The sequence below is a fragment of the Vespula vulgaris genome, chromosome 3 (assembly GCF_905475345.1).
Source record: "Vespula vulgaris chromosome 3, iyVesVulg1.1, whole genome shotgun sequence".
In the NCBI taxonomy this organism is placed as follows: Eukaryota; Metazoa; Arthropoda; class Insecta; order Hymenoptera; family Vespidae; genus Vespula; species Vespula vulgaris.
The window spans coordinates 3178807-3205518 of record NC_066588.1 but is presented as its reverse complement, the minus strand read 5'-3'; the positions used below and the strand labels follow the sequence as shown (position 1 = coordinate 3205518).

Sequence of the window (26712 nt, the reverse complement as noted above, 5' to 3'; positions counted from 1 at the left end):
TTTAATATCAATAATAATTTTAATATCAATAAGTGAATATAAACAATTTATTCGTTATAAAATTAATATTAAGGTTATTCATCACTTTTCGTTCGAAATATGAGTGCTTTAGCGACATGGATAAGACAAACACAACTAATAATAGGAAAACACTGTCTCCCACTATGCGACTATTGTATAGATAGTATTTGTCTCGTCAAAACAGAACTTACCACGTGGGAGTTACTGCATTTAAAGACTCACAGTCACGCTGTCGATAATTCCATTCTAAAATCCGTGATACTATGACGATATGCTACTTACCAAGAATTCAGATCCTAAGGTTAAATGAAAACTGTTTCTTCTTGATTTTCGATGTTTATTCGACGGAATCCGGAAGAAAACTATTTTGATATCTACCAGTCATTACAGCGTCCGCATCTTGTTTACATTATTGAATTGAAATTATTGTATATTTAACGCGTGTTACGAGCTATGTAATATTTAAGCGAAGATACTATTGTCTAAATATTACTTTATTGTGCTTCGTGTACTTATACATTGTTTAAATAATTATCAAATTATTGAAAATATTAATTATTTAAGCTTACCCTTGTAGAAAAGAGAGTTTCGATGTACACTCGTCGGAAGGCAAAATAAAACTGCTCTGATAACTATCAAAGTCAATTGAGCGTCTGTTTTTATTGACGTTATAGATAGGTAACGACTTTGAGTTCAAAATATAATAGTATTGAAATATTAAATCAATATTATTTTATTTTTAACGTGTTACGATCTATTTAATGTTTAAATAACTAAATTATTGTTCAAATATTAGTTTATTGTACTACGTATACATGATGTATTGTTTAAATAATCGATTGTTTAAATATCGATTATAAAATTACCGGAAGTATTAATTGTTTAATCTTAGTTGCATGGAAAGAAAGAGCTTCGATGTTTATTTGTCAGATTGAAAAGGAAGACTGGATCGATAAATGTTAAAGTCAATTAAACGTTCGTTTGTTTCTGTTAATGTTAAATCTAATCGACGATCAGGAGATCAAATTTTAATTGTGTTAAAATATTGAATTGAAATTATTTTAAATGTAACGTGTATTACGAGCTATGTAATGTTTAAGCGAAGATACTATTGTTTAAATTTAGTTCGTTGTAGTCCGTGTGCATTATACATCGTTTAAATAATTATAAAACTTTTCTAAAATTATATATTATTCTTAAGATCTATTAGTATGAACGATTAACCACTTATTTTGATTGCTTATTTTTGCTATAGAATTATCCATCAAAAACTCATTAAAACTTCTCGAAGTATATATAATTTTCGTGGGTTTTGTATGTAAGCATGGCAAAACGTGTTTTCTCGTTTGGAATGGACCTGAAAATTTGAGCGTCGGTACGCAGACACAAGGCAGCAATCGTTACTTCATGGAAACTCAAACACACTCAACCGTTTATATGAAAATCAGTAATGAAGGTAGGAGCTTCTCCTCTTTTGCCGCAAAGTTCAATTGGTGCCACTATACGAAATTTTTTTTCACGAAAAATGAAAACAGCATTTACGTCAATAACGAATCCAGACATAAATTTTGATCAATTGTAATAATCAAAACTCCATTTTGAATATGAAGGTTTAAATGATTTTTTTTTTTTTTTCAAAGAAAATAAAGATTTTTCAAGAATTGGAAAAAGCAGGATTTTCGCTTGGACCTTCATCTTTAAAATGAGATCTTGTTCATCAAATCGATCAAGGATTATGCCTAGAATCATTGTTGGTGTAAATCGTTATACAAGTAGTGTTGATGAACAGCCTTAATGAAAAATAATTTAGGCATCGTATAATTAACTGATAATTATAGTAATTGAGATTAATCGAACATGCAAATTGATTACAGCTGTTGAAAGTACCCTCTAGAGGACATTAATCGAACTAAAATCTGAAATTTCTCGTTTTCTTTCGTATTACCTACTATCCTTATTGCTGCATTCGATCCTACATCTATAATATTGCATCATTTAAGGCGAACTCTGGTAAGTGAAGTTAGGTCAGTAATGGAATGCTCGTAGTTCTGTAGTAGCTAATTTCAGCCTAAGCTCAGTCTCGTCTATATATGTGTGTACCCATTTCGAATACATATTTTGCAATAGGAAGCGACCCTGGAGAAGGGTCTTAATTTGCCTTACTGAGCCGTTTGTGTCATGCTTGTGTGTAAATTATGTTTAGTTTTACGTATATATATATATAAGAAACAATAAAGAGATCTAATTTAAGTGATACTCTATCGCCTACTGTTAACTGGAAAAAATATTAGTTGTGTGCTAAGCAGATCGTTCAAGAGTGTGGTTATTATATTCCAGAAAGACATATGACGGGTCTTAGTAGTTCCTTCGCGAATAGCTTCTATATTGGCAAGATTTAGCCCGATGAAGGTAATTTTGTTTGTTTTGCATGTATTTCGTGATCAATAAAAAAAAATTCTTTGGAAAGAGTTGTACACACATATATTATACACATGTATATACACATATATACATATACTATATCTGCATATTATATATATATGTGTATATATATATATATATACACACACATAAAATTGAAATGAACATCAAATATTTTGTTTATTTTTTTTGTGTTAAGAGTTTTTCTTATATCTCGCTTTTGTGATTTTATTTTCCTAATAACTGAATTGAATATGTTTATTTTTTCATCCAGGATTCATATTCTCACTTTTATCTATGAGTGATTGGTTAATATACTTTAATGGGTGTTGCTCAATGACAAATCATTAGTCTTTTACTATAGTACAAATCTTACGTAAATATTTTCTTTATAGGAATTTAATTTTTTAAAGTAGTAAAAAGAAATATTTTTATTTTTATACATGATGTAATATGTTTGTTTAAATAGAAGATATTATAACAAACTTTATTTAAGAATGTATGTGTGTGTGCGCGTGCATGCGTGCATGTGTATATATAGATATATATATATATCATTATTTTTAAGTATTAAAAATATTTAACAGATAATGTCAGATAATGATGCCACCTTGGATTCAATGGATACCGAGGAAGATATATTTAACCCCCATAGTGATTCTGTTAGAAGAGCTAAGTCATTGCGTACTTTACGTTCGCATTCACATAGTACTAGCCCACATATGACTAGGAATAACTTAAGTGTACGACGTAGTACTCGTAATAGAATGCAAACCTACGACAACCTCAATACTAGTTGGATTTTAGGTAAAGAGATTTTAATAAATTTAATTGATGGAATATATTGCTGGCATTTAATATAGTAACATAAATTATAAGCGATCTTTATTCATAAATCATGTTATAGGAACGCAAACGTTGAAAGGATATCCTATGTTTCAACAACATGGATCTTCATCTGATAAGGAAATGGTAGATGAAGTACCTGATCGGAAGCGTGATTCGCGTGATCGTATGCCTCTAAGATCACGTGAAAATCATCCTCCTAACAAAAATTCAAGCAGACATATTAGAGATAGACCTGATCATGATCATCAAAGTAGTAGAGAACTTAGGGGACGATCTGATCGTGATCTTAGAGAAAAGTCGGAACAAGAGAAAGATATTAGAGAACATAAAGATAGACAAGGACGAGAAAAGCCAGATAGAGAACATAAGGATAAATTAGAAACAAGAAGTAAATCTGAAGTAAGAACATCAAATGAAGAAAAGGATACAAGGTGAACATATTTATTATATCTCTATTATTATTAAGTACTATAAATTAATTTTATACTAAATTTTATATTTTCGAAATTTGTTTAATAGGACAAGTAAATCTAATAGTCCATGTAGGCTTAGAGAAGGACCTGTGACTAGGCTGTGTGGAAATTCTTTAGATAAAACTGTAAAAACGAAAGTAGAACAGGATGAAGCAGAAGATAGCTCGCATGAGAGTGAAAAACAAGAAAATAATGATAATTCTGAGAATGAAGATGTAAGAAATTTTTTTAAATCGATTTTTTTTATATTAAATATAATAAAGTGTTATTGGTATTATTAGTATATAATTGTAATAGAACTATTAACATAATATTTATATAGGCATTTATATTCAACATTTAATATGTGCAGGGATATGAAGACATGTATACTCGTATTAAGCGTACTAAAAGAACTACCCAACGACAATTACCAAGGGGTAAGAAGATTACAGGTCTGGTATCAACTTATTATATTATTCCATGTATCATATTATTACGTATTATATTATTACGTTGGAAATATAAATCGAAATTATTTTTTCGTCTCTTATAGTTGTAGATAGTGATTTAAGTGAATCATCAGATTCTCCTGGTCCTAGAAAATACAGTTTACGTCAAAAAAAGCCAACTGTAGATAGATTTCAAGCTAATGTTGAGCCAGTTAGACGATCAATAAAAGCTCTCAGGAGTGTGCTTAGCAATTCTATGAGAAGACGAAAGCACAGAAGCAAAAGTACAAGTTCAAGTGATTCTAGTGATTCGGAACCGCAACGATATGATAAAAAGAAAGGAAAAAAAGCAAGGTTAGTTAAACAAATGAAATATAATAAATGAATGCAGTAGCATTAGGATTCCTTTATTATTTCATTATTTAATTCAATAGGCAATCAGCAATACCCCAAGGCGGTCCTCCAGATCGTAAAGCAGATATAAATCCTATTACACTAGATACAAATATTAGGTTCAGTGATGTTGGTGGCTTAGAATCACATATCCACTGCCTTAAAGAAATGGTTGTTTTTCCTATGATGTATCCGGAAGTGTTTGAAAGATATCATATCACACCTCCAAAAGGTGTTCTCTTTCATGGCCCACCGGGTAAATTTTTATTTCATTTGAATATACAACACACACATATAATTTGAATATAAATATATGAAATTATTTTGAAACAATTCTGTTGAGAAGTATTACATTAACCACTTTATTACAGGAACTGGAAAAACATTAATAGCTAGAGCATTAGCAAATGAATGTAGTCAGGGTAGTAGAAAAATGGCCTTTTTTATGAGAAAAGGAGCAGATTGTTTGTCAAAATGGGTTGGTGAATCAGAACGGCAATTGAGATTGTTGTTTGAGCAGGCTCAACAAATGAAACCGTCCATTATATTTTTCGATGAAATTGATGGTCTTGCACCTGTCAGAAGTACCAAGCAAGATCAAATTCATGCTAGCATCGTATCTACCCTTTTAGCACTTATGGATGGTCTTAGTGACAGAGGAGAGGTAAGATGAAGATATACATACACACAGATACACTTATATTCTCGAATATTTATTTTTTTTATTTTTTTATCTTTATTTTTTTTTTATTCTTTTTTTTTTGTAATAAAGGTTATAGTAATTGGCGCAACAAATAGAATAGATGCAATTGATCCTGCATTACGAAGACCTGGTCGTTTTGATCGTGAATTATTCTTTCCTTTGCCTGCAATGAAAGAAAGATTAGAAATTTTAAAGATTCATGTTAATAAATGGGAAAATCCACCAACTGAACAATTGTTAGAAATATTAGCCGAAAAGGCAACTGGTTATTGCGGTTCGGATTTAAGAGCTTTATGTACCGAAGCAGTACTACAAGGATTAAGAAGAACATATCCACAAATTTACATGACCAGCAATAGATTGCTTTTGGATCCTCGACAAGTAGAAGTATGTTTATTAATAATTTATATAGAAAAATATACATGGTAAAAAATAAAAAATATACTTATATGTGTATCTGATTAATATTAATATTATCTAACATATAATTCATGTTTTTTATAGGTAAAAAAACAAGATTTTATGCAGGCTAGTTCTACTCTAATTCCATCATCACAGAGAGTAACTCCTTGTGCAGGTAGAAAATTGCAGCCTTTTATGGAGCCTCTATTAGGTCCTCCATTAGAAGAATTGATTGGTTTAGTAAAAGGAATATTTCCTCAAGGTGTCAATCCTGCTATGGCAAAGTAATAAACATTTTTACAAAATACTCTATTTTTAAAAGCACACAGTAATGTTTACATATCTAATAGTACTTATTACTACATGTGGACAGTTTATTTATTTTATTCAATATTTGTTGATTCTATGAAAATTGATTTATAAATTTCTTTTAGAGTGAAAGTTACTAAAGGAATACATCGTCCAAGGTTATTAGTTTCTGGTGGTAATTTGTCTAAAGGTCAAGGACCTCATTTAGCACAGGCTCTGCTACATCATATGGAACATTTACCAGTACAAACATTAGATGTTAGTACACTTTTTGCAGAGAGTGCACGATCTCCAGAAGAAACCTGTGTGCAGGTCAGTCATTATTTAAATTTATTCCTTGTTATTATAAGAATATAAAAAAAAATGTAAATTTAATTATATATATATTTTTTATTATTTATAATAGGTGTTTAATGAAGCTACCAGAAATGTACCGTCCATTATTTATATACGTTCGATTGATCAATGGTGGCCATTAGTTCCAGAGACTGTAAAAGCTGTTTTTTTGTGTCGTATTGCAGCGCTTGATACTTCATTGCCTATATTAATTCTTGCAACTAGTGACGAAACATATCAAGATCTTCCTATGCAATTAAAAAATCTTTTCAGTGAACTCCGTGGCGAAGTATATACTTTGAAAATTCCAAATTCGGAACAAAGATCGAAATTTTTCAAACCTATATTTATGATTCAAAGTTTAAGACAACCACAAATTAAAGATAACAAAGTTCAAGTATTAAAGGAACTTCCTTTGGCTCCAGATCCAATGCCAAAGAAGTTATCCGACGAAGAGAAAAAGATGTTGTATGAAAAAGAAGAAGTATCTTTAAGAGAACTTAGAATTTTCTTGAGAGAAATATGTGCCAAACTTGCTAGGAATCGACAGTATGTATTCTATAGTTTTTAATATATAATTATATTCTAAACATATGTACGTGTGTATGTGTATACAAACAATATAAAAAAAAAAAATAATATCAAGCATAATTGCAAGTAGCGCATTTTTTTTTTTTACAGATTTTTTATGTTCACCAAACCAGTAGATACCGAAGAAGTACCCGATTATAATATGATAATAAAGCAACCTATGGATTTAGAAACTATGATGACTAAAATTGATATGCATTGTTATCTATGCGCTCGAGATTTTCTGGATGATATTGATCTTATTTGTAGAAATGCATTGGAATATAATCCAGATAGGTTGGTATATGCATATATTATATAGATATATAATTAAAAAATAAAAAATACGATAGTATATTTAACAAATATCTTCTCGTAACTTAAAAGCATACAGTGAGTTTTTAACATCTGTTAATTGTATTCATGTATATATTTAGTGATAAGATAAAATAAAAAATAGATAAGGTGTTTCTTTGTGCTTATTTAAAAAAATAATAATATTATTTGCATATGTCATTGGACATATCATCATAAATTCGTATTGACATTCATGTTGTATGTTTTCATGTCAGCTTGCGTGATAGGCCCTCCCTTGGGATATTGAAGAGGTAGTTCTTGATTATCCATTGCTGTTGTTGCTCTGTAGTTAAAGTGGTTTTCAATTTATTATAACACGCCTTATATGTTTTCTAATTTTAATATACGCCTATTTTTTGTTTATTTGCCATTCTACAGAGCACTATTGAAGACCACTCACATTAGATATTTTGCTTTTCATTAATTGTATTATATTTTTTGCGATATTGATTGTATGTTAATTATATTACTTGTTCCTTTTCACATAGGGATCCAGCGGATAAATTGATTAGACACCGTGCCTGTTCTCTTCGTGATAATGCATATGCATTGATAAAGGCTGAATTGGATTCTGATTTTGAAGATAAATGTCGTGAAATATCTAAAAATCGTAAAATTATTGAAACCGATCATAAAAACGAAACGCAAACTAAAGTTACAAAAACAGAACTTACATTGCCAAATGAGAAAAATGAGAAAAAAGATTCGGAGTTAGTAAACAATACATTGTCTGTGAACGGGAAAAGATTTAGTCATTCCAGAAAACGCAAGATTCCTGCTTGGGCCAGAGGTTACGTAAAGAAGGTGCAAAAGAAAAAGAAAATTAGCTTTGACGATAATATACCTGAAGTAAACAACAAGGTGTGTCTAACTAATGAAACCTCAGTTGGTATAGATCTAGAGAAATTTCAAGAATTTGAAACAGAAGCAAATAGTGTTTTAAATGGTCATGTGCCATTATTTGATAACACTGATTCTGAGAATGATTCACAAAACGAAAACTCCAAGGATATACAATTAAATCACAATGACAATATAGTAGAACAGCGAATTGATGATCTTGAAAATACGGAAATATGTTTCATAGAAGATGATAAGAATATTGGAAATGATGTTTCAAGTTCATCATCCAGACGAGAAAGTTTAGATGAATTGTCATTTGCAATTGAGAGTGATTCTAGTCCATCAAAAGTTGATGAAAACGATAAAGTTATTATCGATAAAAATGAACTTGAAACTGCATGGTTGCACACTGTAAAAGTTACAAAGGATTTTCCTGTGGAGGTATTGTGTGACATTTATGTGCAATTAAGTAGGTGTGTAGGAAGATACGCGCATCATTATGATAGAAAATCACTGCCAAAGGTAAATATATACTTTAATATTTATGTGTATATATATATATATATATATATATATATATATATATATATATATATATATATATATATACATGTATATACAGGGTATTCAACGTTACGTTCGCCATGATTTTTGAAATACTTCCGATAGTGTGACAAAAAATGTTTAAGCGTTATGGTGAACACCCTATATATATTACAGCATAAAAAATAGGTCATTTTATTTCATTAAACTTTTATTTATAATACATTTTCCACATATGACAGTAATATTTTTTAAATAATAATTTATATAAATTTATATAAATGTGTTTATATAATAATTAATATTAAATTTAAAAATATTTTATATATATGTATATAAATAAACATATATTATTCTGTGAATAGGACTTACTCAAGGAACTGGAAAGATTTGAAGAGTACAAGACAAGTTTGTATGAGAAAGCACAACATAATGTTAGTCAACTAAATACACAGTAGAGGATATGTTGTGAATTGATGTAGTTTCACCATAAAAAAGACTTATTATGTACTGGCACTAAAAGTACAGTTAATATCAAAGGAAAATTCAGTGCCGTACATTTTTCAGTTCTTATAACTGCCAAATATAAAATATTTACAAATGATTGTCACTATCGTAATAGTTGAATTAATATGTAATAAGATTCAAAAGAAATGTTTCTTTAAAAAGACAAACAAGCTTTATTGTTTGCAAATTGCATTGGCTCTTTGTAAACAGAAGAAACATAAGAAGAAAAAAGCAATAGAACATTGAAGTAAGAACATTTTCCCTAATTTTATAAAAAATAATTCTTTTTATAGCTGACAGTTATTTATATTATTTATTATTATTAGTGACAAATTTACATTCTTTTAGAGTTTTTATTTTTAATTATTTGATATTATATGTGTTGATGCGCATTTTTTTTTTTTTATTTTAATGATCATTATGATAACATTAATTTGGATAAAGTGATACGGAGCGAAGATTTTTTTTTAATAATATGATCAGTTTTTTATACAATACAACAATAATAAGAAAGGAAATAAAAATTTACTAAAATCGTGCAAATCACATGGTTATACAAAGATGATGGTAAATTAGTACATTATGTACTTAAACGAATTTCGCTAATACACGGAATTGTAATGAAACTATTCCATTTAAAGTAGCACAAGCATGTTGTTAAATTGTCATACAACATATATTACCAAATTATAGAACCATTTAAATTTATATTATTGTATATGCCATTACAGATTACATGCTATAGAGAATATATAGCTCCGACGAATATATTCCTGATACAATATTAATTTTACAAAGTGGATATAATTGGAAAAACTAGTTGAAAACAAATCATATAGGTAATATTAACATCTTGAAAGAGTTTTCATTAACACATGTCAAAGTAATAAAAAATATTCTCTTAATTTTTTAATCTGCAGATTTTAATGTTTTATATATCTTTTCATATTTAAAGTACATGCAAACGAATTAGACACAAGAAAGGAAATATTTTCCACTTTGTAAAAATGAGAATCCAAATGTATAAGAAAATAGTATAAATACATTCCAGGTAAACAATAATCATATATCGAGGTATTACCGAGGTATTTAAATTTTATATATGTATAATTTATTTATAAGTAAGTGAATTTAATTTCTATTGTATTTATAGATAAAATAGTACATTTTTATTTTTATTAGATTTACATAGCAAAATTTTTAGATAAAACAAATCTTATTGCACAAGATCACAAGAAATTCAATGAAGCGACACGTACATCACACTTTGTTGCTAAAAGTTCAATTTAATTAAGCTTTCATTAAGCTTCTTAAACGCAAATATTATTATTATTATTTGATTTGTATAATCTACAATGCATTTCATGTGATAATTTAACATAGCATAAATCATTTAAAGATTTGATAATTTATGCAAAATATAATTGATATATGCTTAATGAACATAATGTATAATGAAAAAAAAAGAAAAAAAAAACTGATTATCTGCAGTTTATTTTAACCAAAGTTATCGAATATATAGATTATTAGCTTGTTAACAGTATAAGAGTTGAAAAAATTAAAAATCTTCTAATAATTTTAGAATACTTTGACGTGTGAAAAGGAATATGAAAATGTATAAATATTATAATAACATATGTAATCTTCAATATAAGTTCATATGCTGGTTGTGATCTACATCGTTACTCTGAGATGATAGTTACCAGATAAAATGCGTAAATGTATCAGTCTTAATATATTATAGCACAGAGAAAGAGAGAGAGAGAGAGGGAGAGGGAGAGGGAGAGGGAGAGGGAGAGTTACTCGAATTGGAATATTATTCTACCATTTCTTAGACAAGTCTTTACTGTATTGCGCTATGCTGCTCTGTGCATTTCTAAAGAATCGAAGATGAAACAGACTTGTAAAAAGAAAATTGAATTTTTATATAAAATTCACTTTTAAAAAGCGAAAGAGAAATCCATTAGATTTGATTCCATATGAAAATGTGAATTTATGTTACCATAAAAACTCATTAAGATTCCTCTACAGAATCTTATGTCGTGATTAATTGAAATTAATGCGTACTTTACTTAATGTTTATTAGCAAATAGGCCTTAAAAGACTGAATCTGACAAACAACTTTTCATTTTCTAGCGTTTCTTTTTTTACGATTGAATTGTAGATAAAACGTAATGATTTTATTTGATGGTGATAAATTAATGTAAATATTAATAAATATCGAAATGAATAATTTTTATACACACACACACACACACACACACACACAGATTCTCGTCAAAAATAAAAAACATATGCGTTTATTGACTTTTTTCAAAAGTACATTGAACCTTAATATTTTCTTTATCATTTCTTTTTTTATTGGTTATTACTTATTGTGTTTATGTACGTGTATATATATATATATATATATATATATATATATATATATAGCACACACATACTTGTATTATTTTTTAAAGTATTCGATCTTGGAAAAATTTTGTTAACTCTGTTATGTTACTTCGTAACTCCGATTTTTTTTTACCGAACATTTCTGTCACTTAATATAAAATTTTTAATAAAAAATAGAGAATTAATTTAATTCAATTTGTCAACACATATATGACAATCTTCAATTCATGAAAAAAATGTACGTATTTATGTGGTTTGTTATGTATAAATCTATAGATATATGTAATCAGAATGAAAAGAATATTTCTTTGTAAATCATACATTCTTTTTTTTATTTCACATATATTATTTTCATTATAAACAATATAAATTTGAATTTCTTGTGCTCGTGCAATATAATTTTCTTATAGAAACTATGTACACATATTTTACAATCATTACATAATATCCGAAAGTAAACGATGACAATTGATCTCAGCCAATAATTAACATGTATAAGAAAATTCGATATAATTAATAATAATTAACAGTCATGTATTAATTGTAAGTAAAACTATATTCATACATATATATTATATATATATATGTATATATATATGTATATGTATATATATATATATAAAAGTATATTATGATTTATTTAAATACTGAAATGCAAACGGATATGCGAAAGCGGGCTTTTGTCACCGCTTGTATTTTAGAATTAGCCTCTATGATATTATCAGTAAAACGTATCCATCAAAAAAAAAAAAAAAAAAAAAAAAAAGAAAAAAGAAAAAAGAAAAAGAAAAAAAAAGTAATTGACATGATGAACGTAATAAGAAGATAATATCAATTTCTGTCCTAAACATTTTCTTGATTATAATACTATCGAGGTCTGTGCTTTATAAAGGAAATAGACGTTTATAAAAAGGGGCTATTTTATGTTAGAAAAATGTATTAAAACATTCATATATGTACGTGCAACGTATAATTCGAATATTAAGTATAATGTATCTTGTAATATTACGTATGTCTAACATATATTTTGGTGCTTACAAAATTATACCTGTTCTTGGGTATAAGTATTTGGAGTATTGATATCAAAAATGACAACAGTTTTGTTCTATCAACTATAACTTTCGAGATAAGGTATAACAATCATCAAAATACTAATTCTCTCGATTAAAATTCAGAATCTTTGATTGTATGAGTTGTTATATTTCTAAATGATTTGAAAACTATACTTGTTGAGTTGAACTTGCATCAGATATTTACAATGTGTTCCATTTACGTTCTGAAAAATTATAATTAAAAAAAAAATGCATTTTATTATTAAATTATAATTTTGCAAATCAGTATCTATGCCAAATTTCCAAAATTATAGCTTATACGATGAAATCAATAATATTTTCGGAATCAACCAAATATAATACTTAAGAATAAGTTTAATTTTTAGAGCATCAGATCAAAACTTTTTTTTGTTGGACTATTTCATTTTTTTTTCTTCTTTTTTGCAGTATATATTTTATTTAAAAAGTAAAGAATATCAATATATGAATTCGATAAAACAGAGTAATTCAGTATAATATTTCAATATGATAACGTGATTTCGGTAATTCATCTATTTTTTTCATGTTCGTATTTTAATTATCAAATTGTTTGAATTGTTAACTAATTCGTTGAAGATCTCGTTGTGTATATATATATACATATCATATATGTGTATATATATATGTATGTATATATATGTATATATATATACACACACCTATATTATATAATCACAGTCAAATTTTCAAATAAACGAAAGTCTTATCGAAATTGACAGTATTTCATAACGTAAGGTAATCTATAAAAATCGTGATAAAGACGAAATTAATTAATAAAATAAATAGCTAGCCTCATTTTTAAGTACATACATATATCTCTGATCTAAGTAAATCGGTGAAGGAACGTTGTACTTTCTCTTGCTCAGGTTAATATATATCTCTCTCTAGATTTTAGTCTATATATATATATATATATATATATATATATATATATATATATAAAAGAAAAACTAGTTATATATAAGATCCAAGAGAAAAAGCTCTACTATAATGAGAGAAATAACGTATTAATTCACTTTAGAAAAAGATATATGTCATATGGTTGTTATTAAAATAGCGCTTGCTTTTTTCAAAATGATCTATGCAAGTACAAGAGTTTATGCATTTATAATGGATCACAAAAAATATATTAAAATATTTTAAAACTAAAGTAATAACTTCTTTTAGACTGGCAGAATATTTAGAATGTTTCGATAGAAATGAAAGAGTAATATACTATAAAAAGAAATATAAAGAATGAAAACAAATTGTTTTGAGTTATACCAGTGATATATAAAATAGAAAGCAAACTTTTTTTTTTGATGATCCATTTTGTTCAATTCGAAAAAAATTATTCCCTTATAATAAAAACTTTTTCGATTATTTTTGTGACCCATTGTATATAAATATTTATTTGTCGAAACTCTTCCAAGCTGTAATTTACAGTAATAAATCAATGATCACTATTACAAAGTGAACATATTTCGATCGTAAAAATTTGTCAGTCAACGATATATGTTTTTATATAAACAATAAAATAATATAATAATAATAATAGTAATAATAATAGTAATAATAATAATAATAATAGTAATAATAATAATAATAATAATGGTAATAATAATAATATCGTTTAAGATAATTTCGAGAATATATTGCGAAAATTTTTATATACATACATACGTACAGTTGTATCATCGGCCTCACTCATTCAATTATTTTTAAATATCTTTCACAGTTATATAAAGTACTTACAGTAGAGTCACTCGTATCTAAATACTTATTATCCGAATTCTCATAATATTCGAACGTTTTACTATTTAAACAAAATGTCTTTCAACAAAAGATGCTTTCTTTTGTGGCATGTACATATACATATATATTTTCCTCTGCTTAATCGAACGAATTTTGATCATAACAATGTCTAGGTTATATCATAACAGAACAAACAACTTTAAAAATTTTTTTTAACTAAACAATATGAAATAAAACAATGAGCTCCGGCTCACTACCTCAAAAATATTATAAATTTTCTAAATAAAACTTTCCTACAACGATAGATTGGCTGTGACGATCACATTGCTTGATCACTCAGATCTCCAGATTTTACACTTTTTGGATTTCTATATTTGGAGGTATATAAAAGACAAAATCTTTGTTTACATATATCGCAGAGTGTGAAACACAGCTAAAAGAGAGAATAAGAAACATTCTTGCTTTAGTAAATGAGAAGTTTATTGAGAAAGTTTGACTGTCTTAAATTTTAGTGGGATGTATGTCGCGTCCGAACGGAATTAATTGACGGAATCCACATAGAACATTTCTGTAGCATTCATAAAAACTTGAATGTTTAAAGTTTTTATGTTTTATGATGTTTACTATATTATGATACATCTCGTAGTACGAAGATAAGAGCGTACGGTGTGACAATGGCAACTAATTAAGTGTAAACAAAAGATGTTTAACATCAGAAAAGTGTTTGTTCCTGTTATGCAAACACTTTTGTCTCCTTATTGGTTCAGATATCGGAGACTCTACTGTATTACGTTCAAAGTTGTATTATTTACAGGGAAAGTGTACGAGCACATAGATCGTTACGAGCACATAAAATATGTTCAACACATATTAATACATATACCGTAAATAATTTACAATAGTTGTACATATACATATGTATATCTTTTTATATATATCTGATTTAAATTTCTAATACTTTCCTGATATAAACAGACAAGGAACCAATGTATATTGCTCCGAGGGCGAACGAAATTCTCGTTCACTATTTACCAAAGAAAATTACATGAGAATTCATCCGACAAAAGAAATTCTTTTACATTTATATAAGTATATATGCATACATACAGGGTGTCCTCCCATATTATATACAAGTGAAAATAAGAAGAACAAACAAACAAATGTTAGACGGAGGATAGTTAAAATAGATTTTATTCTAGAAATATCTCATTTTATCTTTAGTTTTGTTATCTGCATGGACTGTTACGTTAATTACGTAATAAACATTATGCTTATACATGAATAAGATAAATATAATCAAGCTTTCTATATTTTTTCATAACACAAAGATCGTATATACTTTATGTTACATTTATATAATATTATCTTTAACCTACTATAACGTCGTGTATGTAATTTTCAAAATTATAAAAAATAAGTATACACATATATAAAATTTCTTAAATTTTATTTCATTTTATTATTATAAAATTATTCATCAATTTTCATATATGGAATTTCTTTTTCAAGTCTATGTTATACTTAATATATATATATATATGAAATATGTTTTGGCAAACCTGAAAAAATATCGGATTATAGAGGGTTAACTTTATAAATAAACATATTTATAGAGTCGCACATTTTTGCATATATATGAATAATATCATTTTTTTTCTTATTTCCATTTGTAAAATAATAGAAAAGAAAGAACTCGAAAGAGACACCCCGGGTATGTATAATAATTTATAACGATAATATTACGAGAAAGAAGGGTCATAATTATAGAGTAAAAAGAGAAAAAAAATATTAATGAAAATCTTTCGAATTGCTTACAGACTTTTTTCCGTTTACATAGATCCGCTTGACATTCCATCCTAAATAAAAAATCGAATACGATTGACATATATATTATTATTTTATTATGGTGCTACGCTCTCGTAAAATGCTATCATCTCTGTATTGCCATAAATTTTGCAAACAAAAAAAAAGAGAAAGAAAAGAAATGAAAAGAAACAAACAAAAAAAAGGGATAAAAAACTCAAATGAAAAAAGAAGAGGTAAATATTACAAGAAAGAAAAAACTATAAAAGTTAAAAAACCAATAAAAGAAACGACAACAAAAAAAAAGAACAAGTCGATCGCGTATCGTACGGAGTGAGAGAGAAATATTTGCGGTGAACACTGCCTTTTAAATTGATTCGCTTATGGTTTATTAAACACAGTAAGAGAAAACTCGAAAGATCAACTTCCCCTGAATGTAAAAGATAATGCTAGCTAGAAACGTACATACATATTTATATGTATGTAAATTAAATATGTTTGCGGAATGTTGTGTCGTAAAATTAATAATACGTATATTACGTGTCGATATCATATTGTATTCGTCCTTTTTGACGAGCTGATCGATGGAAGTTGTATAAGGGAAATAACACAGGGAGAGTGTCGATGCTAAAACAGCATCCACTGCCTTATTTATTTTACCATATAAGTAATAATACATCTTATTGTCATACACGCTATAGTAAGCAGAACCACAACAACAAAACAAAAGATTAAAAAAAACATTAAATAAATAAAACAAAGTTTCGTAACATATTATTGCATTGGCTTTTCTCTCTCTCTCTCTCTCTCTCTCTCTTTCTTTTCTTTTCTTTTCTTCTTTTTCTTTTATTTCTCTCTCGCAATTTAGAATCCTTTCTATACGTTTGTATATCTTTAATCGACCTAGCCTCCTATGTGTCAGAATGTCAACGATTAAAATTGTATCGTAAATACGTACCTAACTGATTACGATGTTGTAAATTTTAGTAAAATAGTGCTCATTCGAACACGTATGTATATATATACATATATATATTAATCAGGATGTACGTATATTTCAAAATGCGTCGTTCTTGATACGATATCTTTTTACGTTATTGAAACTTGTAATAATAATAATAACAATAATAATAATAATAATAATAATAATAATAATAATAATAATAATAATAATAACAACAGCAACAGTAATAATAATAAATGTGATTTTTGTCTTCGTACGAGAAAAAAAAAGAGAGAGAGAAGAAGAAGAAGAAGAAAAAGAAGAGGTTCCTTTTCGTACTCGACTCATCAATTTTTACGAATATGTCGACTACAAAGGATTTTTCAAATATCGGTGGTTTGGATAAACATATTAGAATAGTGAAAGAGATGGTCCTTTTTCCACTTATGTACGGTGATGTTTATGCCAAGTTCAATTTGAAACCACCACGTGGTCTTTTGTTCTATGGTCCACCAGGTGAAGTTCGTTCATAAAATATTTTTTAATGAATAAGATATATATATATATATATATATATGGCGGCGTGGATAAGAAATTAAGTCTATTTTGAATAATTTTGATTCATTTAATAGGAACGGGCAAGACTTTGGTAGCAAGTGCATTAGCATCGGAATGTAGTACCTCTGAACGCAAGGTTTCTTTCATATCGCGAAAGGGATCAGATTGTTTGAGCAAGTGGGTTGGCGAAAGTGAGAAAAAGCTTGAAAAAATTTTCAGTATGGTTAGAATAATACGCGGTATTATTAGTACGATTAAGTTCATAAACCGATAGATAAAATCATTCGATTCAATGTGATCCATTACAGGCCCAGCAAACGAAACCTTGTATCATTTTTTTCGACGAAGTTGACGGTTTAGCACCGATAAGAACAAGTCGTCAGGATTTCGTACATGCGAGCGTTGTTTCTACGCTTTTGGCTCTGATGGATGGCCTCGAGAACAACTCGGAAATTATAGTGATTGGTGCTACTAATAGAATCGACGCCATAGATCCAGCACTAAGGAGACCAGGAAGATTCGATCGAGAACTTTATTTTCCTTTACCTTCTTACTCTGCTAGGAAAGACATACTTTCGGTAGCTTGATCCTTAACAAATAGATTTTATTTTTTATATAAAATGGAATATTTAATGTAGGAAATACCTTGACATTTTACAATATTTTTTTTTTTGGAGTCATAATTTTATTTTATGTGATATATCCTAAATGAGATTTTTTGATTAAACATCTCAACGTCATCTTAGGTTCACATTAAAAGTTGGAAACAGAAACCTCCTCAAAAGTTTCTCGCTTATTTGGCTTCGAAAACGGTAGGATATTGTGGTAGCGATCTGCAAGCTCTCTGCGCCGAAGCCGTCATGTGTTGCGTTCGAAGGCATTATCCGGAGATTTACACGTCGAAATCAAGACGCTACATAAACGAGCGACACCTCAAGGTAAATTCTTCGGGGAGGGTAAATCTACTCGTTCGAAAATTACGAGTGTTACGACGTTTCAAAAAAAAACAAAAACCAAAAAAAAACACAAAACAAACGAACGAACGAAGGTCGAGAAACAAGACTTTCTGAAGGCCCAGGAAAACATCGTTCCGGCGTCTCACAGAGTGGTCATAATACCAATGAAATCCTTGTCGATCAGAATTCAACCGCTTCTACGAAACCATCTTTTCACCATCCAATCTCAGTTACAAATCCTTTGTCCAACGGGAATGTTGACATCGGATGATATGTAAGCTTTATTCTTGTCGCATAATTCTTATTCTTTGTTCTTTGTTCTCCTTCTTTTTCTCTTCTCTTCTCATTCCGTATCCATAGGGTCGGCAAAGCGAACTCGAGATCGACTGCCTGTCCTAGAATTTTATTATGCGGCGTGGATGACTCGCATACTCGCCATTTAGGTCCAGCTTTGCTTCATGAATTAGATCATTTGCCTTGTCACGTATTGGACGTGACAACGCTCTTCGAAGAAACTGGTAGGGCTGCCGAAGAGACGATCATTCAGGTAATGCTTCAATGATTTTATTTACAGACTTATTGTTTATCTTTTCTTCATAATGTATAATATTTACATAGGATGCATATATATGCATATGTATATTATATTTTCTCATAATAGAAAGTGAAAGCAGCACGTCGTACTTTACCATCGTTGCTGTATATTCCTGACATTTTATCATGGTGGAATCTAGTGGACGAAACAGCACGTGTGGTTTTTGCTTCCTTGATGAGGGATCTCGATAATACGGTGTACATGTTGATCCTTGCAACTGCTAATTCCTCTTATGAGAATTTACCTTTAGAGGTATATATGTACATATGTTAACGATAAATTTATCATATGTTAACGAAGATAAATCGTCACTTTACTTCTACGTTTAATTATATCTCCTTGTTTTGTAAATTTGTTTAGGTTAAAAATTCGTTCGATCAAAATCAGAATGAGGTATTCAAAGTATCATTACCCGGCTTTCAAGAACGTCAATCCTTCTTTCTACAGCTTTTTTCAAATTCAACATCGGATGCTGTTTCTAGTAGATCATCGCAAGGTAGATTTTATTATTCAAATTACATCCTCAGTCTTTTATTTATCTTTCTATCTTTTTGATATTTTTTTACTTGCGATTTTTTATTTTATTATTCTGATGAAAATATTTTTATAATATAATAGATTTTATACAAATTATGGGTCCGAGGAGGGCGAGAGTCGAACATGGGAGAAAATTAAAAGATTTCAATGGACAACATGGACGTCGTAAGACAGTCGATTAATTTCATCTTTTTAATATCTATTTCTTTTTAAATATGATAATGAATTAATAAAAAAAAAATAAAAAATAACAATTATGTCAACGACAGAACACTCAGTGGACGGATCTACGAAAAAGAAGTCAAAACTTCGAAGCAAACTCGGTGCGGTTCGATCTACTCAATCGGCGACCAGATCAAGTAAAGAATTATCTTTATTTACAGGCATCTTTACAGACAAAAAATTCTTAGTTTTTCTTTTTATATATGTATATCTATGTTAATTACAACATTGTAGTTAACATTAATTTTCTTTATGTTTTGATACTATGCATTAATTAAATTTTTTAATTTACATTTATTGGGTTGGTTTGATAATAGTAAGTGATATCGGTAAAAAGAATATTTCTAGTACTTTATAATACATAAATATATAAATAATACAATAAATATATATAAAAAATTTATACATAAGTACACATATTACATAAAGATATTTAATACATGCATATAGAATAAATATATAATACATCTATTACATAAAAACACATAAAATCAATATGAGATATAATAAACAATACTAATATTTTTTATTGAATATTTCTACATTACTTACTGACCAACCCAATACTATTATATTATCACATATAAATAATATATTATATTATATTGTTTATACAAAATTTTAATATTATTCATTGGCCAATCAAATGTAATAGCTTCATAAATGATATCTTTAATTCACTTTTTTTTCTAAGTTAATATTAAGAGAGAATGTGCGTCAGAAGGGCCAGCATCGAAACGCGTCAAAATATCGCGTACGTCTTCTAATATGTCAAGTGTCGAGGGTTTAATGGATCCCCAACTTCAAGGATTACTTCAGAGAATCATCGAATCAACGGAGAATTGGACGAGTAATCAGTTGGAGAATTTATATGGCTCATTGGAACGTATTTTGGAAAAGAAAAATGAAAATGATAATATGCCAAACATTATTCAGAATTGTCTTCTCGTTTTAGAAGAATCGAAGAGAAAAAAATTATTTTTCGATTATGAAGACGACTAACGATAAATCAGAAAATAACGATTAATCTCTTGAGATTGTCTAAATGTATTCTTTTTTTTTTTTTTTCTTTTAGATAATAAATTTACTCATCGTCGGCATTTGTAATTGCTCGAATATTTGTGTACATTGTTCGAAAATAATTCATAATGGTCGTAATATATAAAATAAAATATTTTAATACATTTGATCGTCGAAATTGTTTCTTTGAAATATTAAAGTACATCAATTATAGTACAATGTAAACCAATCAATTATTAATAATAATAACTAGGATCGCATTTATCATAAACCGCATTATGCTCAAGTTGGGGTTTCATTTTCTATGTAGGGTCACATTTTGAAACCTTATCTCTCGCAAATGAACAATATAAAACGTAGGCTAATATATTTGTTAAAATCAATGCTAGAAAAAAAGTAAATGAATTTGATTAATTAAAATAAAATTCTTCCTTAGAAATCTTATAATGATATTGCGTCTAAGGCCTTCGAGAATATAAATACGACCCTGGTAATAACTTTTCTTATGTAGTCAAATAATATAGAAGAAACACAACAAAATATCAGAGAATCGATATAACTTTGTAATTATTTTCAATGACGAGTCAACATACGTTATGTCATGCTTTGTGTCCCTGTTCTAATCGTGTGCCTATGACAATAGAATTCGTAAACAATCTCCCTTCTTCGATTCTGTTGTCCTTACTTCTGATTGGACAATTAGAAGTCGTCCCAAAGTCTATAAAATCCACGCAACCCCGAAAAATCGTCAGTTCATCGATAATACTCCCATCGTACACCATGTAAGTACATTAGCTATATTTTTTGCCGATTGTGATACGTTAAATAAAATTTATCTATTATTATATAAAATTAATTTAATTTAGAATTAAATTAATCGGTATCTAAGTTATTCTATAATTACTAAGATCTTTATTCAAACCTTTAAAGATCGTATACGGAATCGCTATTCGGATAAGATAAAAAAATATTCCAAATCTTTTCTATTATCTACTCGCCATTATTTGAGCTACATATAATATTTAGTTCTTAACATTTTTTGAAAATTTTCTAAAAATTTAATAAAACATTTATACATACGCATACACACATACATATAATTTTATGTATACATATATATATATTTTAAATTTATATATATATATATATATATATATATATACACAATATATTTATATGGATAACTTTTAGTAATGTAGTAGAAAAATGAAATACAAAAATGGTGATTGATAAATAGGGATAAATAACACGAATCGATATTAAAATGAATTGTTAGTTTTTGCCAACGAAATATATTTAAATAAGACGTATAAAAACTTACAATCATAGTTGAGATAAATATTGCGATATAGGTTCTTATGATGCGTCATACATACATCTATATATGTATAATATATTTAACGCATCGTACTTTGTGTAATTCAACAGTTTCAACTGCTTTTTAAGGAACGATTATTTACGATATTGTAAGTAGGAAAAAAGGAACACTTGTAATTCGTTACTTATTGACATCGCTATTTTACTATTTTACAGTTCTGTTAACATCGTCGTTCGAATAAATTATAAATAAAGTGATAAAAATGATATGAAAATAAAAGTCAACATATAATAAACATGTTCAATCGATAACGAAAAAAATAAAAAAAAAAAGATTGCAACAAATATACTGATTTTGTTTACAAGTATATTTGTTAAACTTAGTAATCAATTATTGATAATGAATTTTTGATTTTATAAAGTGTATTTATATAATCTTAAAAATAAATTATATTTCATCGTAGACATGTATGTATGTAGTATTATATATACGACTTAGCTTATATATACAGTAGAAAAGTTAAGTATTCGTATAGTATAGGAATATGGAAATACATAATGTATTCTACGAATATTTAAGTCGTCCTCTATGTGTGATGTATTGCGTATAATATACATAAACACAACAATTATATTATTCCCAATAATTATGGACTTATTTTAGCATATTGCACCGATTGAATTATATAAAATATAAAGTCTTATAAGAATCTTTGTTTTTCGCGTTTGTACTTTACACATATAAAAAATATTATGATAATGAAAATTAAATCTACGCTTAATAATAATAAAAAAAATTTTTTTTTTTTTTGTTGATTATAAAGAGAGCTTCCATACATCAGTTTTCTTAAGAGTTCTCTCTTACTTAATACTTATATAGTATATGTTTTTAAAAATGTTCGAAGCACAGCTTCGAGTTATTGTCATCTAAGAGAAAAACGCTGTCATAACTGAAAAGTTATTACTATATTTCTGATAAGATTAATAATTAAAAAAAAATATATATACTTGCGTTAGAATTAAAACGCTACATCAATCTATAATACAAAAATAATAATAGACTAAGCGATTCTCAAAGAAGAAAGGTTAACCTATCCTTATACAGTCCTCTTTCAATTTTTCCTTTTCAATGGTGTCGCTATTTATTACCTCCGTTGCATCTTTGTATCTTCTTTCTTTCTCGTGTACATACCATATATATATGCACATACACATATATGGCGTATGTACAAGGTTCGAATAATCCCGATGTTATTCAGTACGATGGAGATGACTATTAATGTCATACTATGGATATGCATAAATGATATCGTTTCTCCCTCATATTGATAAATTCTTCTTTGGAATCGGATAACATTCGATCTTTGTTCAAAGGACTATCCAATCTACGTATGACATTCTCGTTACTTGTCCGTCTTCTTTTGGTAATACGAAGTATTTCCTGTATTTCGTCATCATCGGCATCATCATTATTATCATTAACCTTGTTCTCGTCCTCTTTATCCGAAGTCAAATGCATTTCGGTAACTTTTACTGACTGATCAATATTTACAATATTTCTTACAGACTGCGTTTTAGCCATTATATTTTCTTTATCAAATGTATTACGTTCACCAATAGACGAGATATTAGTTATATATGAATTTTCATTATTTTTTATCATAATATCTTTAGATAAAGAGCATAACAAGGGTAATCTAAAAAATACGGATTCATCGTTACAATATGCCGTATTTTTATCCTCAACATCTATAACATGTTTTGAACGATTACCGTCATCGTTCTGAAACCCTTCGTTTAATAGGGAGTCGTCTAACATATGTATATGATTCAAGGGTTGAACGCCCATTACGTAGTCCTTGTAATGATTCTTTGTCGAGCCAAAACAATCAATACCTACTAGTCTACTTTTAGAATTATTTTTAAGCTTAATAGAATCTTCATTTTTTCGATTTTCAGGATCGATTATTTTTGGCGGGAAATATGATGATGAAGTAGAATTAGAACCAGAAGAGGAATTTAATATTTTTAAATGTTTACGATTCATAGTAATATCCGAAATGATCTCTTCACCTATCTTTATTTTAAGACGAAATAGATTATTGTTATTCGGTGTTTTCCTTCTTCGAATGTTTGAACGTTGTTTCTTCGTAACGGTATTGGTTTCAGTATAGTAATTGCTTACAATGGGATCATTACCGTGTCGCATAACCGTATGGAATATAACATCACTTTTACATTTAAAGGGTAAGTCACAAATTTTACACCTTTCAGCAACAATAACGACACTGCATTTTCGTATTCTTAAAGTACCAGAAGAATTTTCTTCTTCTTCTTCCTCCTCTTCTTCTTCTTCTTCATTTTTCTTCTTAACTATCACGTTATTATTTCTTTCCATATTATTTTCTACTTTTTGCCTTTTCATTTCGAGTCCTATTATGTTCATAAAATCTTCTTTATTATTCACCATCGACGTATCATACAATTTAACTTTTTTTATTCCTCTAACAGTGCGTTTCGTCAAACTTCTACGCATGAGTTTCATTGAATCTTTATCGGTATGAAACTTTCTGCAGAACCGTTGCGCCATCTTTCGTGATATAACTACGGCTGAAATCTAAAAATAGAAACATAAGGGAATCCCTGCCATTATATCTGCGGACATCGTTCAATGTAGTAATGTATATACGTGTGTATGTATCCCTATATCTTTTTTTTTCTTATTAGTTTCTAAGTTATACTAAAAAATATAAATTTTTTAAATAATTTGTTACGAACGAAACTGTACATACGTAAGTATATTTCACAGAACCATACATGTTATATATTTATTTCTCTGTTTGATTGTACAATATTTTTAAAATTTTATCTTATTCACGGGAAGTAATGAATAAGTTAAAAAAATATATGATAATATTTTATAAATTAATTACCTACCGTTACATGAGTAATCGCATGAGCTTGATGAAATTATGAACGGTCTGACATATACTAAAAAAAAACAATGAATTTAATTTTTGAATCATTCCAATCATTCAATTATTCTAGAATATCGAATAATCACGCACTTGAGAGATCACATTTTTCTTTATACTTTTCACATATTTTTATCACAATTAATAATTATGTCGTTATATTAAATAAATGATATATTATATAGGCATGTGTATGAATCTTTCAAATTAATCTAAATTATCATAGCGGCCGAAAATAAAAAGGTTTTTATATCTTGATGTCGAAAAATGTAACAAATTTATCACAAGTTAAATATTGATATCTCATCGATAAGAAATAAATTTTGAAATATGATTGAAAACAACAAACAAAAAATGATATATTCACATCATTATTCGCATCATTTAACGATATCCTTTTTTCTGATACTGGACACAAAGAAACTTTGTATATTGCAAGATAAAAAACACAAAGAAATATCTTGTAAGGCCCAATATTATATAGACCAATCTACCGTAGTCTTATATCTCAACCAATACGCGTTGACGTTCTATAGATACTGCAGTTTTTAGACCTTCCCCTACCACCGGATGATGAGTCATCGTTCTGGAATGAAAAATAGATAAGTAGTAGCACATTGTTCGCACGACAGAAGGAAAAGTCTCTTTTATCTGGAAATGTGCTATGTTCCTAATAATATTAACATTGTCTAATATTCTTAAGTATAAATTTATGATATTAATATTGAAAAAATATAATTGTATTAAAACGATCATAACGATTATAACACACTCATGAACGATGACGATACAAGCATGGATGATCATGATAAAATTTCGTGATTTCTTAATCAATTTTAATGATAATAATTTCATTTCTTTTTTGTTGTGAACTTTTGTAAAGTTATCAAAATTGTACGATAAAGAATCTAAAATGATATAACTTGCATGTATTGGCTTTTATTTAAAAAATTCAACATTATATTCTTTATCTTCTGTCTAGATCAAATTTTCATTGAGACAATATTAACAACAGAGAACATTTTTTAACCGATGAATAATGTAATAAATTAACAATGCCATGCATTCTATATCATCTATGAATGATAGTTTGCAGAAATGAATACAAACTCTTTACACGTAAGTTCTGATTTTCCTAGAATCTGACTAAGCATATAGCTTCTGATATATAATACGGGTTAAAGAGAATGTAACAATATCCGATAGCTCATAAAGAGATCTTTTCTCATATAGAATAAAATTCACATTCAAAATCTTAGTCGCTTTTTTTTTAATTTTACATATAGTATTTTGTTATATATAAAAAAATAATTTGTATGTGTAACAATATATATTTATTTAATAAAAAATAATTAATATAATAATAATATTAATAAAGTAATTATATATATCAATATATAATATAGTAT

At 27.9% G+C, this 26712-nt stretch overlaps 3 protein-coding genes across 9 annotated transcripts; 2 read left to right on the top strand and 1 right to left on the bottom strand.

The window, feature by feature from the left end:
• Window positions 1-721: 721 nt before the first annotated feature.
• Window positions 722-16957, top strand: LOC127062810 (ATPase family AAA domain-containing protein 2-like). Of its 6 annotated transcripts, XR_007781207.1 has the most exons (18): window positions 2052-2430; window positions 3030-3249; window positions 3350-3722; window positions 3811-3979; window positions 4117-4198; window positions 4300-4549; window positions 4630-4844; window positions 4960-5252; window positions 5361-5678; window positions 5796-5977; window positions 6128-6314; window positions 6409-6887; window positions 7020-7205; window positions 7481-7516; window positions 7754-8630; window positions 9017-9405; window positions 9890-9997; window positions 10114-16957. XR_007781207.1 is itself a non-coding variant. In XM_050991612.1 (17 exons), the coding sequence occupies exons 3-17, from the start codon at window positions 3033-3035 to the stop codon at window positions 9107-9109; spliced, it is 3957 nt and encodes a 1318-aa protein (XP_050847569.1). In that variant the 5' UTR covers window positions 722-1477; window positions 1896-2031; window positions 3030-3032; the 3' UTR covers window positions 9110-16957. The 6 variants fall into 6 exon arrangements, 3 of the variants coding, with proteins under 3 accessions (XP_050847569.1, XP_050847567.1, XP_050847568.1); XM_050991612.1 differs by lacking the exon at window positions 2052-2430 and adding exons at window positions 722-1477; window positions 1896-2031 and having other exon boundaries at window positions 9017-16957; XR_007781205.1 differs by having other exon boundaries at window positions 9890-16957.
• Window positions 16958-17109: 152 nt separating this feature from the next.
• On the top strand, window positions 17110-21237 carry LOC127062812 (ATPase family AAA domain-containing protein 2-like). The gene is given in 11 exon segments (XM_050991614.1): window positions 17110-17639; window positions 17756-17904; window positions 17990-18259; window positions 18428-18746; window positions 18749-18911; window positions 18998-19184; window positions 19299-19484; window positions 19593-19728; window positions 19851-19934; window positions 20039-20128; window positions 20686-21237. Coding segments are annotated over 11 exon segments (2046 nt in total). The 5' UTR covers window positions 17110-17485; the 3' UTR covers window positions 20994-21237.
• Window positions 21238-22227: 990 nt separating this feature from the next.
• Window positions 22228-25819, bottom strand: LOC127062304 (anaphase-promoting complex subunit cdh1-like). 2 transcript variants are annotated; one of them, XM_050990266.1, is made up of 3 exons: window positions 25397-25819; window positions 25266-25319; window positions 22228-24945 (listed from the first exon to the last, which is right to left on the bottom strand). In XM_050990266.1, exon 3 carries the CDS (start codon window positions 24916-24918, stop codon window positions 23611-23613), a length of 1308 nt encoding a protein of 435 aa, XP_050846223.1. In that variant the 5' UTR covers window positions 24919-24945; window positions 25266-25319; window positions 25397-25819; the 3' UTR covers window positions 22228-23610. The 2 variants fall into 2 exon arrangements, with proteins under 2 accessions (XP_050846223.1, XP_050846222.1); XM_050990265.1 differs by having other exon boundaries at window positions 22228-25319.
• Between the last annotated feature and the right edge of the window lie 893 nt (window positions 25820-26712).

Coding starts and splice junctions, on each gene's coding strand:
- LOC127062810 (XM_050991610.1), top strand. Junction 5,978..6,127: donor GTCAATCCTGCTATGGCAAA/GTAATAAACATT, acceptor AATTTCTTTTAG/AGTGAAAGTTACTAAAGGAA. Junction 6,315..6,408: donor CAGAAGAAACCTGTGTGCAG/GTCAGTCATTAT, acceptor TATTTATAATAG/GTGTTTAATGAAGCTACCAG.
- LOC127062304 (XM_050990265.1), bottom strand. CDS start 24,918: ATGGCGCAACGGTTCTGCAGAAAGTTTCATACCGATAAAGATTCAATG.